Source organism: Chanodichthys erythropterus, chromosome 9 (assembly GCF_024489055.1).
Source record: "Chanodichthys erythropterus isolate Z2021 chromosome 9, ASM2448905v1, whole genome shotgun sequence".
NCBI lineage: Eukaryota > Metazoa > Chordata > Actinopteri > Cypriniformes > Xenocyprididae > Chanodichthys > Chanodichthys erythropterus.
Window position 1 is genome coordinate 7,356,564 of NC_090229.1, and position 13,167 is coordinate 7,369,730.

The 13,167-nt window shown below is 37.6% G+C and overlaps 1 protein-coding gene across 4 annotated transcripts in view; it reads left to right on the top strand.

Moving 5' to 3' along the window:
• Nucleotides 1-524: 524 nt before the first annotated feature.
• Nucleotides 525-13,167, top strand: part of fgd1 (FYVE, RhoGEF and PH domain containing 1) — a 62,029-nt gene continuing 49,386 nt past the window's right edge. For all 4 annotated transcript variants that reach the window (XM_067394401.1, XM_067394404.1, XM_067394405.1 and 1 more), the window contains exon 1: nucleotides 525-1,503. In XM_067394401.1, the coding sequence (XP_067250502.1) occupies nucleotides 1,356-1,503 (148 nt within the window). In that variant the 5' untranslated portion in view covers nucleotides 525-1,355. The remainder of the gene's footprint in view (nucleotides 1,504-13,167) is intronic.

A 13,167-nucleotide genomic window follows, 5' to 3' on the forward strand; every position in this document is an offset into this window, starting at 1 on the left:
ACATAATGAATCATGCTCCATAAAAGGTCATATGATAATGGATCACTATTAACCTAATGACACCCAATCTGATCCTCCCAAATGCAAAATTGGCTAAAAGTTGACTCAAAGTTATTCTCCCTCCCTCTGAAAGCTCCTCAACTTCAGCTACTGGTGCAATGTAGGTCAAATGGGACGAGTCCATGTTTACAACCACTTCAGCTCTCCTCCAAAATCCACATATTTTTATGGGGTGTAAATGTTTAATTTATGAAATATAAACGATCTTCCCGATTAGGACACACAGGGGTTTCTTTTCAGGAAGGGGGGACGTTCAAATCCTTTGAAAGTTTTTCCTTTGCCTCAGATTTCAAGCAAAAACCCTTAGGAAAAGAAAGAGAGAGAGAGAGAGAGGGAGAAAAAAATGAGAAACAGACTTTGGGAAAAGAGGAGAGCGAGATGGAGGGGGTTGAAGCTCGGTTTCATATGTCCTGGAGGAGGAGGAGAAGGAGAAGGAGGAGGTTTTCAGTTTAACACACTTTAGCGTTATCGACTCGAGTTCCACAAAAGAACAGGCAAGCAACCGGTGGAGAGCGACAAGAGCGGAATTGTAACATCGCAACCTTGTAACAATGGAACGCTGCGACATTGTAACATTTGTTTTGTTCGAGAATCCCGCTTAAAAGACGCCGACAGTCGGAGGAGTTTTCGAACCGCGAATGTGGATTGTGTTTAAAGCAGCTGAGTGAGCATATTTTTGGATACGGTTATACCGAAAGGAAACGGAGGGGAAAACCGTTGGAATAATAACGACAATATGCGGCGCCTTTTACATTCCGAAAGAAGTTTAATGGGAAAGTTCGTTTTAAAACGCGAATGTCACTAACAGAACCAATGTGGTTATTCAAAGCTCTTTTGCATTGGAAACGTCATGTAATAATGTTAATCTCTCCTGTACGTTATTGTGTACATTCTGTGAGCTCCTGTGAGGATGACCGAAACACTGCAAATGGCATAAGAGGATGATTGCTTTTTATAAAGGTCATTGCGTATTGGGAGTGCTTTATATCACATTTGCTTGGACTTGTATGTGTTTCGTTGATGGCTGTTTCTGTTGCTCAAAGCGACTTGGATCGGATTCACTCTCCACCGGCTGATCAGGGGGGATCGATCTGCCTGATTCACCCTTTACAGCATCTACAGGAGGAGGAGGAGGAGGAGGACGCCGTCAGGACGCAAGAGTGGCTGCTGGTTTTGCACTTGGACTGTTTTGAAGATTCTCCTTTTATATCTGGACCTGGAATATAGAGCCCGTTACCTGGAAATAGCCCGCCTCTTGTGCCCTATATGCCTGCGTGAGGGTTTTGCAGGCAGGGATGCAGCTGAATCGACCCAAGAGCGCGCATCTCATCAGCTCCAGTCCGCACAATTCATCCCCCTATTCCAGCCAGTTCAAAAGCATGCGCTTCTCGTACCACATCAGCAGCGGCTTACCCAGTCCACAGCCGGCCCTGCGCAGAACAGGTGAGTCTGGATCTTATATGACGCTATATTTGCTCTGGTGCCAATTTCATTTGCTCTCAGTATCAGTGTTTTGGGTTCTCGTGCAGTTATGCCAAAGCATCATTACGCATTACAGAGGTGACACTGATGTATGCAAATGTAGATGTGTCAGTGACAAAAAAGGATGATAGAAAGGAGATTTATTGGGAAAATGATTTTTTTTTTCGTGCCAGCATCTTGGAAAAGTAATATTTGCATTGTTGTTGTGTTAATATTTGTGTTGTTTATGCCATTTTCTAAAAAAAAAAAGTAAGTGATTTATTGAATGTCAAGTGATGTAACCACCATTTTCAAATACATTTTTTCAAGTTTGAATCATGAGTATTCTTCATGATTGCTGTATTTGACCTGAACATGATTTTTTCGTAAAAAAGTATATTTTAATGACGAACAGTCATGAGGTCCTCTCTGTTTTGACGGTTTTCTTGTCACATGACAACAAAATGGCTTCCTTTGTGTTTGTTATGCCATACTGACTTTAATTTGGCTGACAAAAAAAATCTAATATTAATATTTTAAAACAAAATTATTTAACTTTTTTTAATTATTATTTTTTAATTATAAGATTATGCAAAATTAAGATTTTTTTTTTTTGTATTTTTTTCCCCCCCAAAAAAACTAAAAGCCTTTTAAAGGGGTGGTTGATTATGATTCCACTTTTTTAGCATAAACAACATCTGAAAAGTTACGAAGCTCAAGGTTCAATGCAAAGTTAGATATTTACTTTTAAAGAATTCACTGTTTAAGGACTACAACAAACGGTTGGTATAGGGACTACAATGAGCTTCTTCCCGGGTTAGTGACATCATCCTGGACTGTTTTACAAACAAGGGTCAATTCAATGCTGGATTTGCATAAAAGATGAACATGACGGCACATGCTAGTCGATGAATTGAATCAACTGCACAGCAACTACACAAATTTATCCACTAACCATTCAGAAACCAGTTTCAACGTCTAGTCTCTCCATCAGTGTCGACTCCGGTTTGAACAATGTAAGGCTGAACACCGTTACTGACAATCCTCATTTTGGCTGCGTGAGATTCTCCAGCTTTGTTGTTGTTGAGTAACTAAAGCGAGAGCTGTTAAAGCTCCACCCTCTTCTGGAAAGGGGGCGGGGAGCAGCAGCTCATTTACATTTAAAGGGACACACACAAAAACGGTGTGTTTTTTCTCACACCCAAATAGGGGCAAATTTGACAAGTTATAAATGATCTGTGGGATATTTTGAGCTGAAACTTCACAGACACATTCTGGAAACACCAGAGACTTGTATTACATCTTGTAAAAGAGGCATTATAGGTCACCTTTAATATCAATCTCTGAATGGTTACAACACCTTGATATTTTTATAAAAAAAATAGATTTTAGTTGAGTTGTTTTTTTAGATGTATTTGAACAACAAAAACGAGTATCATTGATCCATGTGTAGATAAAAATCTGGTAAACCAAAGCTTGCAGGTTCAAATCCCACAAGGATAGATACACAAACTATGACCGCTGTGTCCTTGAGTAAGATACTTAACCTCCGGTGACTCCAGAAGGACAGAACCGAAATAAGTGTATTATGATCTCTTTTTTTATACAGTTCTTCAATTTACTACAATAATAATACAACACTTCAATCACACGACAGCTCTGCATGATAATGTTAACATAACAACAGACATAAGTCATGGAGAAAATGTGCCCCACATTGTGACATAAAATTGCTTTGGATAAAAGCTTCATCTTAAGGGTAAAATAGTAACACATTTGGATTGATGTAAACAGAAACTTGGATGCTGAATACTTGGAATGCCTGATGTTGAAATGCTCTTCACTCCGGATGTCTTTAACACTAGAAAAATGCCACCAATCCAGTCCTTGTGTTTAGCATATTGTGTGGGCGCTTGTAGGGTTGAGTCCCTGAAAAATCACCTTTACGCTATATTAAGCTCGTTTTAATGATTACCAGAAAGAAATCAGCATTTGTCTTATTTTTCCTGCACAACACTGAAGCAATTGTGCTCTGAATGGATGTGCTTGAAGACAAGGTCATCAGTCAAAGTGGCATAATGTATTATCCTGCCATCGCACGTTTGTCTCAGAGGACAGCATGTCACTAAATCAATGCCCTACGATCAGACTGACATTTCCATGTGATTCCCATTCATTCTGCTTAGAAATGGGATAATATAAATGTATAAAGAGCATGCAGTGAGTATCTTGATCATAGTTTTCTGGAGCCACAGTAGTCTATGTAGAGAAAAGGGTATTTGTGATGCAGTTCGTCAGATGTTCGTTGTGCATGTAATGATATTCACATGCTCTACTGCTCACTTGCTGATAAGGCAACAGCAGAGACCTTGAAGCGAAGCCTCGTTGTCCTGACCGGGGTCTCTTTTTGCTGCCATGTTTATACTTGACTGTGTGGTTACTTGAGGGTCTGTGTGTTTGGGATATTTACTCAAGCACTGCACTGTGAAATCCAATTAAATGTGTCTGGAGTTCAGTTCAGTTCAGTGGGTTGCATGTGTGGTGACCACCATACTTGCTAGTGGCTTTAATGCACTGGAAGGCCAAACATATGAAGAGCCGTCCCTGTTGAAGGTCTTCTTTTTATAACTAGTGGTGTTTGCTCAATCCATTGCTGTTGCTTATAGTTTGGGTTAGGGATCTGCACAAATCCTTAAAGGGCTAGTCAAGACGTTAATCAAGAGCTTGATTAGCTTGTTTAGGCGTATTTGATTAAAGGTGCCATCGAATGAAAAATTGGATTTACCTTGGCATAGTTGAATAACAAGAGTTCTGTACATGGAAATGACATACAGTGAGTCTCAAACTCCATTGTTTCCTCCTTCTTATGTAAATCTCATTTGTTTAAAAGACCTCTGAAGAACAGGCGAATCTCAACATAACCCCGACTGTTACGTAACAGTCGGGATTATTAATATGTACGCCCCCAATATTTGCATATGCCAGCCCATGTTCAATGCATTACACAAGGGCAGAACGTCTGGATCTGTGCACAGCTGAATCATCAGACTAGGTAAGCAAGCAAGAACAATAGCGAAAAATGGCAGATGCTGCAATAATAACTGACATGATCCATGATATCATGATATTTTTAGTGATATTTGTAAATTGTCTTTCTAAATGTTTCATTAGCATGTTGTTAATGTACTGTTAAATGTGGTTAAAGTTACCATCGTTTATTACTGTATTCACGGAGACAAGAGTCATCGCTAGTTTCATTTTTAAACACTTTCAGTCTGTATAATTCATAAACACAACTTCATTCTTTATAAATCTCTCCAACAGTGTGTAATGTTAGCTTTAGCCACGAAGCACCATCAAACTCATTCAGAATCAAATGTAAACATCCAAATGAATACAATACTCACATGATCTGATGTATGCATGCAACATGCATGACGAACACTTTGTAAAGATCCATTTTGAGGGTTATATTAGCTGTGTGAACTTTATGCACTGTATATAGAGTTGAGAGCTCGGGGGGCGGGGAGCACGAGATTTAAAGGGGCCCCGCGCTGAATTGGTGCATATGTAATTATGGCTCAAAATAGGCAGTTAAAAAAATGTATTTAAAAAAATCTATTTTGAGCTGAAACTTAACAGACACATTCAGGGGACACCTTAGACTTATATTACATCTTTTGAAAAGGGGTTCTAGGGCACCTTTAAGGTTGGAGCTAAACTCTGCAGGACAGCGGCTCTCTAGGACTGAACTTGACTACCCCTGCTTGATAAACACAAATGATCGCCTTCCACATGGTTCCACTTTCTATATTCTTCAAAAAGCTTACGCTGTATGTCATACGCCTTCTCTATTCAACTTACGGAACGAATGCAGCACCAGTTCCGTTTTTTTCCGTAAGTAGAATAGGGAACGCGTAAGACATACAGCGTAAGCTTTTTTAAGAATACGGAAAGCAGAAGCATGTGCAAGGGGATCATTTGTGATTATAAAGCATATACATTCGTATTTTTCTCAAATGACCGATCATTTCTCTAGATGAGACCCTTATTCCTTGTCTGGTATCATTTGAAGCTGCACTGAAACTGTCATTTTGACCTTCAACCGTTTGGTGCCCATTGAAGTCCACTATAAGGAGAATAATCCTGGAATGTTTTCATCAAAAACCTTAATTTATTTTCAACTGATGAAAGAAAGACATGAACATCTTGGATGACATGGGGGTGAGTCAGGAACATTTTATTTGAAAGTGGACTAATCCTTTAATATCCTAATGTTTTTTGTCATAAAAGAGAAATCGATAACTTTGACCCACAATGTATTGTTGGCTATTGCTATAAATATATCCGTGCAACTTATGACTGGTTTTGTGCTCCAGAATCGTTTTACCCAGAATCGTGCAGCTCTACTGTCAATTGAGGGACAGAAATCACTCAAATTTTATTAAAAAATATCTTAATTCGTGTTCTGAAGATGAACGAAGGTCTTACGGGTTTAGAACGACATGAGGGTGAGTCATTAATGGCAGAATTTTAATTTTTGGGTAAACTTACGCTTTAAGTATTAAACATTGGTGATTGTCCTGCACTATTTGCCCATGAACGATGCTTTAAATAGTGTGGCTTGCATAGCTATTCTTCTGCAATGCATGATGATATCTTGTGCAGTCAGTCTGTGTTTGAAGAGCTCTCAGACTGTCAGTAAAATTAATGTATCCCAGCACATCATGAATAATCTGATGTTGACCTTAAAGAAGGAAGAATAAATGTGGAGTAGAAATATCACTGTCTGTTGATGATTTAACACAAGAGGTTCAAACGAACCTGGAATATGGAGCTCGCGAACAAGATCAGTTTCCATTATCACTCATAAAAATAGCATGCAGGCTGTTATTTTGAAACATTTTTATCCTCATTGTGTATGACAGTAACAGATGGGGTCGTGGGGGCTTTCTCAATGCACTGAAAGTTATTACCCTAAAACACATTTGGATCTCTAATCAATATAACTGCATCAAATATGTTTGATCCCTCTTAAACAAATAGATTTGAAGTTAAGAGGCCTAGCTGGACACATCACAGATAGGGTTTAATTTCATATGCGCTCTTAGCATTTATTTTATTTTTCAAAAGTTTGTGGTTACATTTTTTTAAATGTTTTTGAAAGAGTCTCTTATGCTTACCAAGACTGCATTTATTTGACCACAAATACAGTAAAAACGATAATATAAATAACTGTGTTCTATGTGAAAATATTTTAAAATGTAATTTATTCCTGTGATCAAAGCTGGATTTTCAGCATCTTTACTCCAGTCTTCAGTGTCACATGATCCTTCAGAAATCATCCTAACATGCTGATTTACTGCTCAAGAAACATTTCTTATAATAATCCATGTTGAAAACAGTTGTGCTTTCATGATTCTTTGAAGTTCATATTTATTTGAAATAGAAATCTTTTGTAACATTTTTGTAACATTGTCTTTACTGTCACTTTTGATAAATTTAATACGTCCTTGCTGCATAAAAATATTAATTTCTTAAAAAAACATTATATATTAGTACCAACTGATATCACCGTGTTTTGTTTTGAACATGGTGTATTGGTATTGTTTTTTTTTTCTGACATGTTTTCTGAAGTGCATTGGAGGTACCATGTAAATACCATGAATATGATCATGAATCATTCAGTACCCTGGTGGTATTATCTTTTGATTCCATTAATGTACCATGATATTACCACAGTATTTTTTACCACGAAGGTCTCAGTGTGAAGTCTTCATTTTAAAATTAAATTATTCTGTTGTAGAAATTATAGCAGAGACCATATTTCACACCATGTTTTCTATGTCTCTGAATCTGTTTGCCTTGGACAAAGGAGTTTTGCTGAAAAATGTTGGAATGTGAGGGAAGAACGTGTTGCAAACTTGGATCCGTCTATTCTTAAAAGGGTGTGTATCTGAGCAAAGCACGAGTACGATCAGCCCCACAACTCCCATGATCATTGTCACATAGTTTTGGAAGACAATCTTATCTCCTCCCAGACTGCTATCACGAGTAGCTGTGAGCGAGAAAACTCCAGCTCCTTCAGTTCTGATCAGTCTGAGCGGCTGCAGTGCTGTTATTATGACAGTGTGAAAGCGCAACAGTTCTCATTGGTCAACAGCCAACTCGGTAGATGAGTAGGAAGTCTGTCTGGCTGCTCGGCCTGGCGCTCTGTGGAGAATTACACTTGTGTGAATCAGCCAAACTCCCTGTAAATCTCCAGAGCGCCATTAAAGAAACAGTTCTCGGGATGTATCCATATATAGGGTTGGGAAAGAAGGAGACCGACGCTTTACTGGCTCTCTAATCCAGATTGTGCTTTAGGAAGCCCCGTATGCAAAACAGACCCGCGCTCATGACCCTCTTGGCCTGTTTTATATACACAGAGTAGGGAGGGATAATGTAGTACGTTTACTTTACCTCGCCCCAGTTTGATTGCTGTGCAATACAGCACAACAGCCAGGTTTCCAGAAGTAAAAATCGTAAAATGAAAATGATTGTTCATTTGCAAAAACCGATAAACGCCATTTTTTTAAAAAACGAACTAAGTGCTGTGCAGCATTCTCCATATATAGCACGTTCTGTACCCTAAATCCATTTTGTCAGAAGAGCCGGTTTTGCCCACTTTCAGGCATCGCAAGTTCACGTTTTACAGCAGAAGCCGACAAGCGCCCTTGTTTGTGTACAAACAGAAACCGATAAATCCGTTTTAGCGAATCAGCGCGCAGTATTCAGGTCAGGTGACAAGGCTTCTAGTCACTTCAAAAAGACGCGCTAGCTGAGGGAAGTTTTATCAAAGCTCACTAAAAGTGATCGAGGATTTATGATTTCGACTCCTGTAAGTCCTTGTACACCATACACGACTTACATGCTGAAAAATTGGTTGTCCTTTTGCTTGTGTGTGTGTGTGTGTGTGTGTGCGCGCGCACGTGCGTGTGTGGATGAGTGCGTGTGTGTGTGTGTGTGTGTGTGTTTGAGAGAGAGAGAGCGAGAGAGCGTGTCTGTGTGTGTGTGTGTGTGTGTGTGTGTGTGCCGATCTGTTTGTTTGTTTGTGTGTGTGTGTGTGTGTGTGTGTGTGCGCGCGCGTGGGTGGGTGGGTGTGTGTGTGCGTTTGTGTGCACGTGTGTTTGAGAGTGTTTTAAATGCAATTACTTGGGTTTTGTTTAACTATGAAACATGAAATGTGGAGTTATCTGCTTTTGCTAAAAAACAAACTTTTAATATATATATAAAACATACTTTCAATGAATTTTAATTTTTTAATTTACATGTATTTTTTAGAGTTATCATTACTTAATCAAAACAGCCCAACTGCAGTTTGATTGTTATTACTTGGAATGCACAATTAAAAAAAAACATGATTTGTGAGAATTCATAAAAATGGAGTTATCCGTTTTTGCAAATAAACTCTTCATTTTTAACAGTAACGTATAAACTTTTGGAGATAGACCTACCATAAAATCCGAGGTTGTTAAATGATGATAGATGTTTCTGTGAAAGCCACAAGTAAGTGTGATAAATTATGGCAAAAACAACCACCCACTCCCATGAAGCACTGCTAATGACATAATCCAGTCAATTTTCCTGAACTCCCAAACTACTTATGTTTGTACATAGCTAAATGCAATAAATTAAAAATATATTGTTTTTATGCTAACTGATGAGTATAAATCAAGATTTATTATTTATTTATTTAATTATTTTTACCTCAAATGAAAGTTTGTAATTTTGTGATTCATTTCAGAGCTAGTTGGTTTGTTTCATGATTTAAAGCTCTTTATTTATTTATAATTCCAATGGAGAAAATTAATGGAGGAAAAACTTCCCCTTAAGGTCATTGAAATAATAATGGAAGATTAATGTTGTGCTCTAGTCATAGTATCATCTTGTTTGCTGAGTAACAAATTCTGTGTGCCGACTTTGTTAAATTAAAGGCGTCCTTGATTATGATTTCATTTTTTTTAACTTTAGTGTGTAATGTTGCTGTTTGAGCATAAACAACATCTCCAAAGTTACAATGCTCAAAGTTCAATGCAAAGGGAGATATTTTCTTTTGCAAAAATCGCTTTAAGGACTACAACAAGCTTCTTCCCGGGTTAGTGACATCACAAACCCCAAAATTTACATAACCCTGCCCCCGAGAACACACAACAAAGGGGGTGAGGCCATGTTTGGCTGCTTTAGAGAAGAAGAAGAGTTGTTGTAGTAGAGTGTTGTTGACATGCCGCCATTTTACACTGGACTGCTTCACAAACGAGGGTCAATTCAATGCTGGATTTGCACTTGGGCTGCATGATTTATCACAATTAACTCACACGCGATTTGGCAAAGGCTGCGATTATTTTATGCGCAGCTTGTCAGAGCTGTACGGCTCTGTGATCAGTAGTAAAAGCTTCTCCATCTAAAAGCCAGAGGGCGCTCTTGCGCTGAAACTCCAAATACGACTGCCTTATTCTGTGTAAGAAGCCACATCATCTCACATGCTCAACTGTTGTTATGGAGTGAGTTTGGAGTAAAAACATGTTGTCTTTTGTTGGACAAGATGTTAATAAATGCTTGTCATGTCTGGAAAGATGTTTGACGTGTGTTGCTTTTTTAAATGCACAATATAAGCGACTCAAACTCGCAGTGCTTTCAGATGGATTAGCATTTGGAGCCATACTTCATTGACAAGCTGTGCATAAAAAAATAATCACAGCCTTTGCGATTTCATAATCACGTTTAAGCGATAATCGCGTTTAAGTTCAATGTTATTTTTTGTATCGTACGATAAATTGTGCAGCTCTAATTTGCACAAAAGATAAACATGACGGCACATGCTAGTGGATAAGTTGAATCAACTCCACAGCAACTACATAAATTTATCCACTAACCATTCAGAAACGTCCAATTTCATTCTAAAAGTTGTAACTTCTTCCTGAGTCTCTCCATCAGTGTCGACTCCGGTTTGAACAATGTAAGGCTGAACACCGTTACTGACAATACTCATTTTGGCTGCGTGAGATTCTCCAGCTTTGTTGTTGTTGAGCAACTGAAGCGTGAGCTGTTAAAGCTCCGCCCTCTTCTGGAAAGGGGGCGGGGAGCAGCAGCTCATTTGCATTTAAAGGGACACGCACAAAAACAGCGTGTTTTTACTCGCACCCAAATAGGGGCAAATTTGACGAGCTTTAATAAATGATCTGTGGGGGATTTTGAGCTGAAACTTCACAGACACATTCTTATAGACTTATATTACATTAAATATATTACTTGACTTATATTATGAGACTTATATTATGTGAAAAGGGTCATAATAAGTCCACTTTAATAATTGCAACCTACGCAATGAAAGTCTTCATGCAGAACTATTCTCTTTATATTGTTTTTCAAGGTTCTCTAGAAAAGTCTGATTTGTTTTGGCAGAATCATTGATAAAAAGAAATTTGATCAGATAGCAATGTGAGATCTTAAATCTTGGCCTTCATAAATGCTTTACTGACCTCAGCCTCTGGAACAATGGCAGCAGAACTATGCCTTCAATTCAGCAGACGTACCCTTTAAGACGTTTATAAACGCCCACATGCTCATATAAAAGCCATCTGGTGGAGAGATTAGATTACTCTGAGGTGGTTGTTTCCATTCTGGATGTGTGTCTTCATTTCCAATATTATGAATTGTGAAAATTGTATGTTTGCACACTTTGTAGCACTAAATGACAGATGACCTTCAAACCCACACATTTATGTATCACAGTAATTAGTATTTAGGGTTAGAGAATTGAACAGACATATGTATTAAATGTTACTATGTGAATAGTTGTATATTGTTTTATTTAAGGATATGATACCTCAAATAAGCATAAGAAACTGTCCAAATGTATTTGTCTCGTCATTTCTGGATTAGGAAAGGACTCATGTCCAAGACCTCAAGAGCCTAAAGCAGCCTAACATACATTTATTATTGGTACAGACTAGTACAAGTCTATCATTTTCATAAGCACATTCAAATTATGGGTCGTTTAGTCATCCAAAAACTAGCTTGATCAGTGAGCTTGACTACTTTAGGTTTTTTTCTTAAAAGCTACCATTTAAACATTTTTGGACAATAAGATTTTTTTTTATGTTTTTGAAGTCTCTTCTGCTCACCAAGGCTGCATTTATTAAAAACAGTAATATTGTGAAATATTATTACATTTTAAAACAACTGGTTTCTATTTGAATATTTTTAAAAATGTAATTTATTCCTGTGATCAAAGCTGAATTTTCAGCATATTACTAAAATAAGTTCAAAAGAACAGCATTTTTTTTTAACAGAAATCTTTTCTGACATTATAAAAGAATTTACTGTCACTTGATTAATTGAATGCATCCTTGCTGAATAAAAGTATTAGGCTAATTTAAAAAAAAATAATAATAAAAATCTAACCCCAAACATTTAAAGGTGCCCAAGAATGCTTTTTCACAAGATGTAATATAAGTCTAAGGTGTCTCCTGAATGTGTCTGTGAAGTTTCAGCTCAAAATACCCCATAGATTTTTTTAAATTAATTTTTTAACTGCCTATTTTGGGGCATCATTAACTATACACTGATTTTGGCAGCGCCGCCCCTTTAAATGGTGTGCTCCCCGCCACACGAGCTCTCGACTATATTACAGCGCATTTACAAAGTTCACACAGCTAATATAACCCTCAAATGGATCTTTACAAGATGTTCGTCATGCATGCTGTATGCATGCTTCGAATTATGTGAGTTAAGTATTTATTTTGATGTTTACGTTTGATTCTGAATGAGTTTGAGGCTATGCTCCGTGGCTAACGGCTAATGCTACACTGTTGGAGAGATTTATAAAGAATGAAGTTGTGTTTATGAATTATACAGACTGCACATGTTTAAAAATGAAAATAGCGACGGCTCTTGTCTCCATGAATACAGTTAGAAACGATGGTAACTTTAACCACATTTAACAGTACATTAGCAACATGCTAACAAAACATTTAGAAAGACAATTTACAAATATCACCAAAAATATCATGTTATCATGGATCATGTCAGTTATTATTGCTCCATCTGCCATTTTTTTGCTGTTGTTCTTGCTTGCTTACCTGGTCTGATGATTCAGCTGTGCACAGAGCCAGACGTTAATACTTCCTTTCCTTGTCTAATGCCTTGAACATGGGCTGGCATATATGCAAATATTGGGGTCATACATATTAATGGTGTTATGTTGAGATCCACTTGTTTTCCGGAAGTCTTTTAAACAAATGAGATTTATATAAGAAGGAGGAAGCAATGGGGTTTGAAACTCAATGTATGTCTTTTCCATGTACTGAACTCTTGTTATTTAACTATGCCAATATAAACTCAATTTTTGATTCTAGGGCACCTTTAAACGATAGTGAACATTTTTTAGTTTTAAGCCATCAGAAAAACTGATGAATTTTACTTCAAATTGGGTTTATGACCTTTAACCGATAACAGGCCACAGTTTAAGGTGTTGACATGACCTCACAAGCAGTTGGGTTAAGCATAATTGTACTGTTAATGCACTTATTGTGAATTAAATAGAGTCTTTTGGAAACAAAACAATTCCATCCTCCTCAAGTAGTTAACTTTTATTAAATGAAC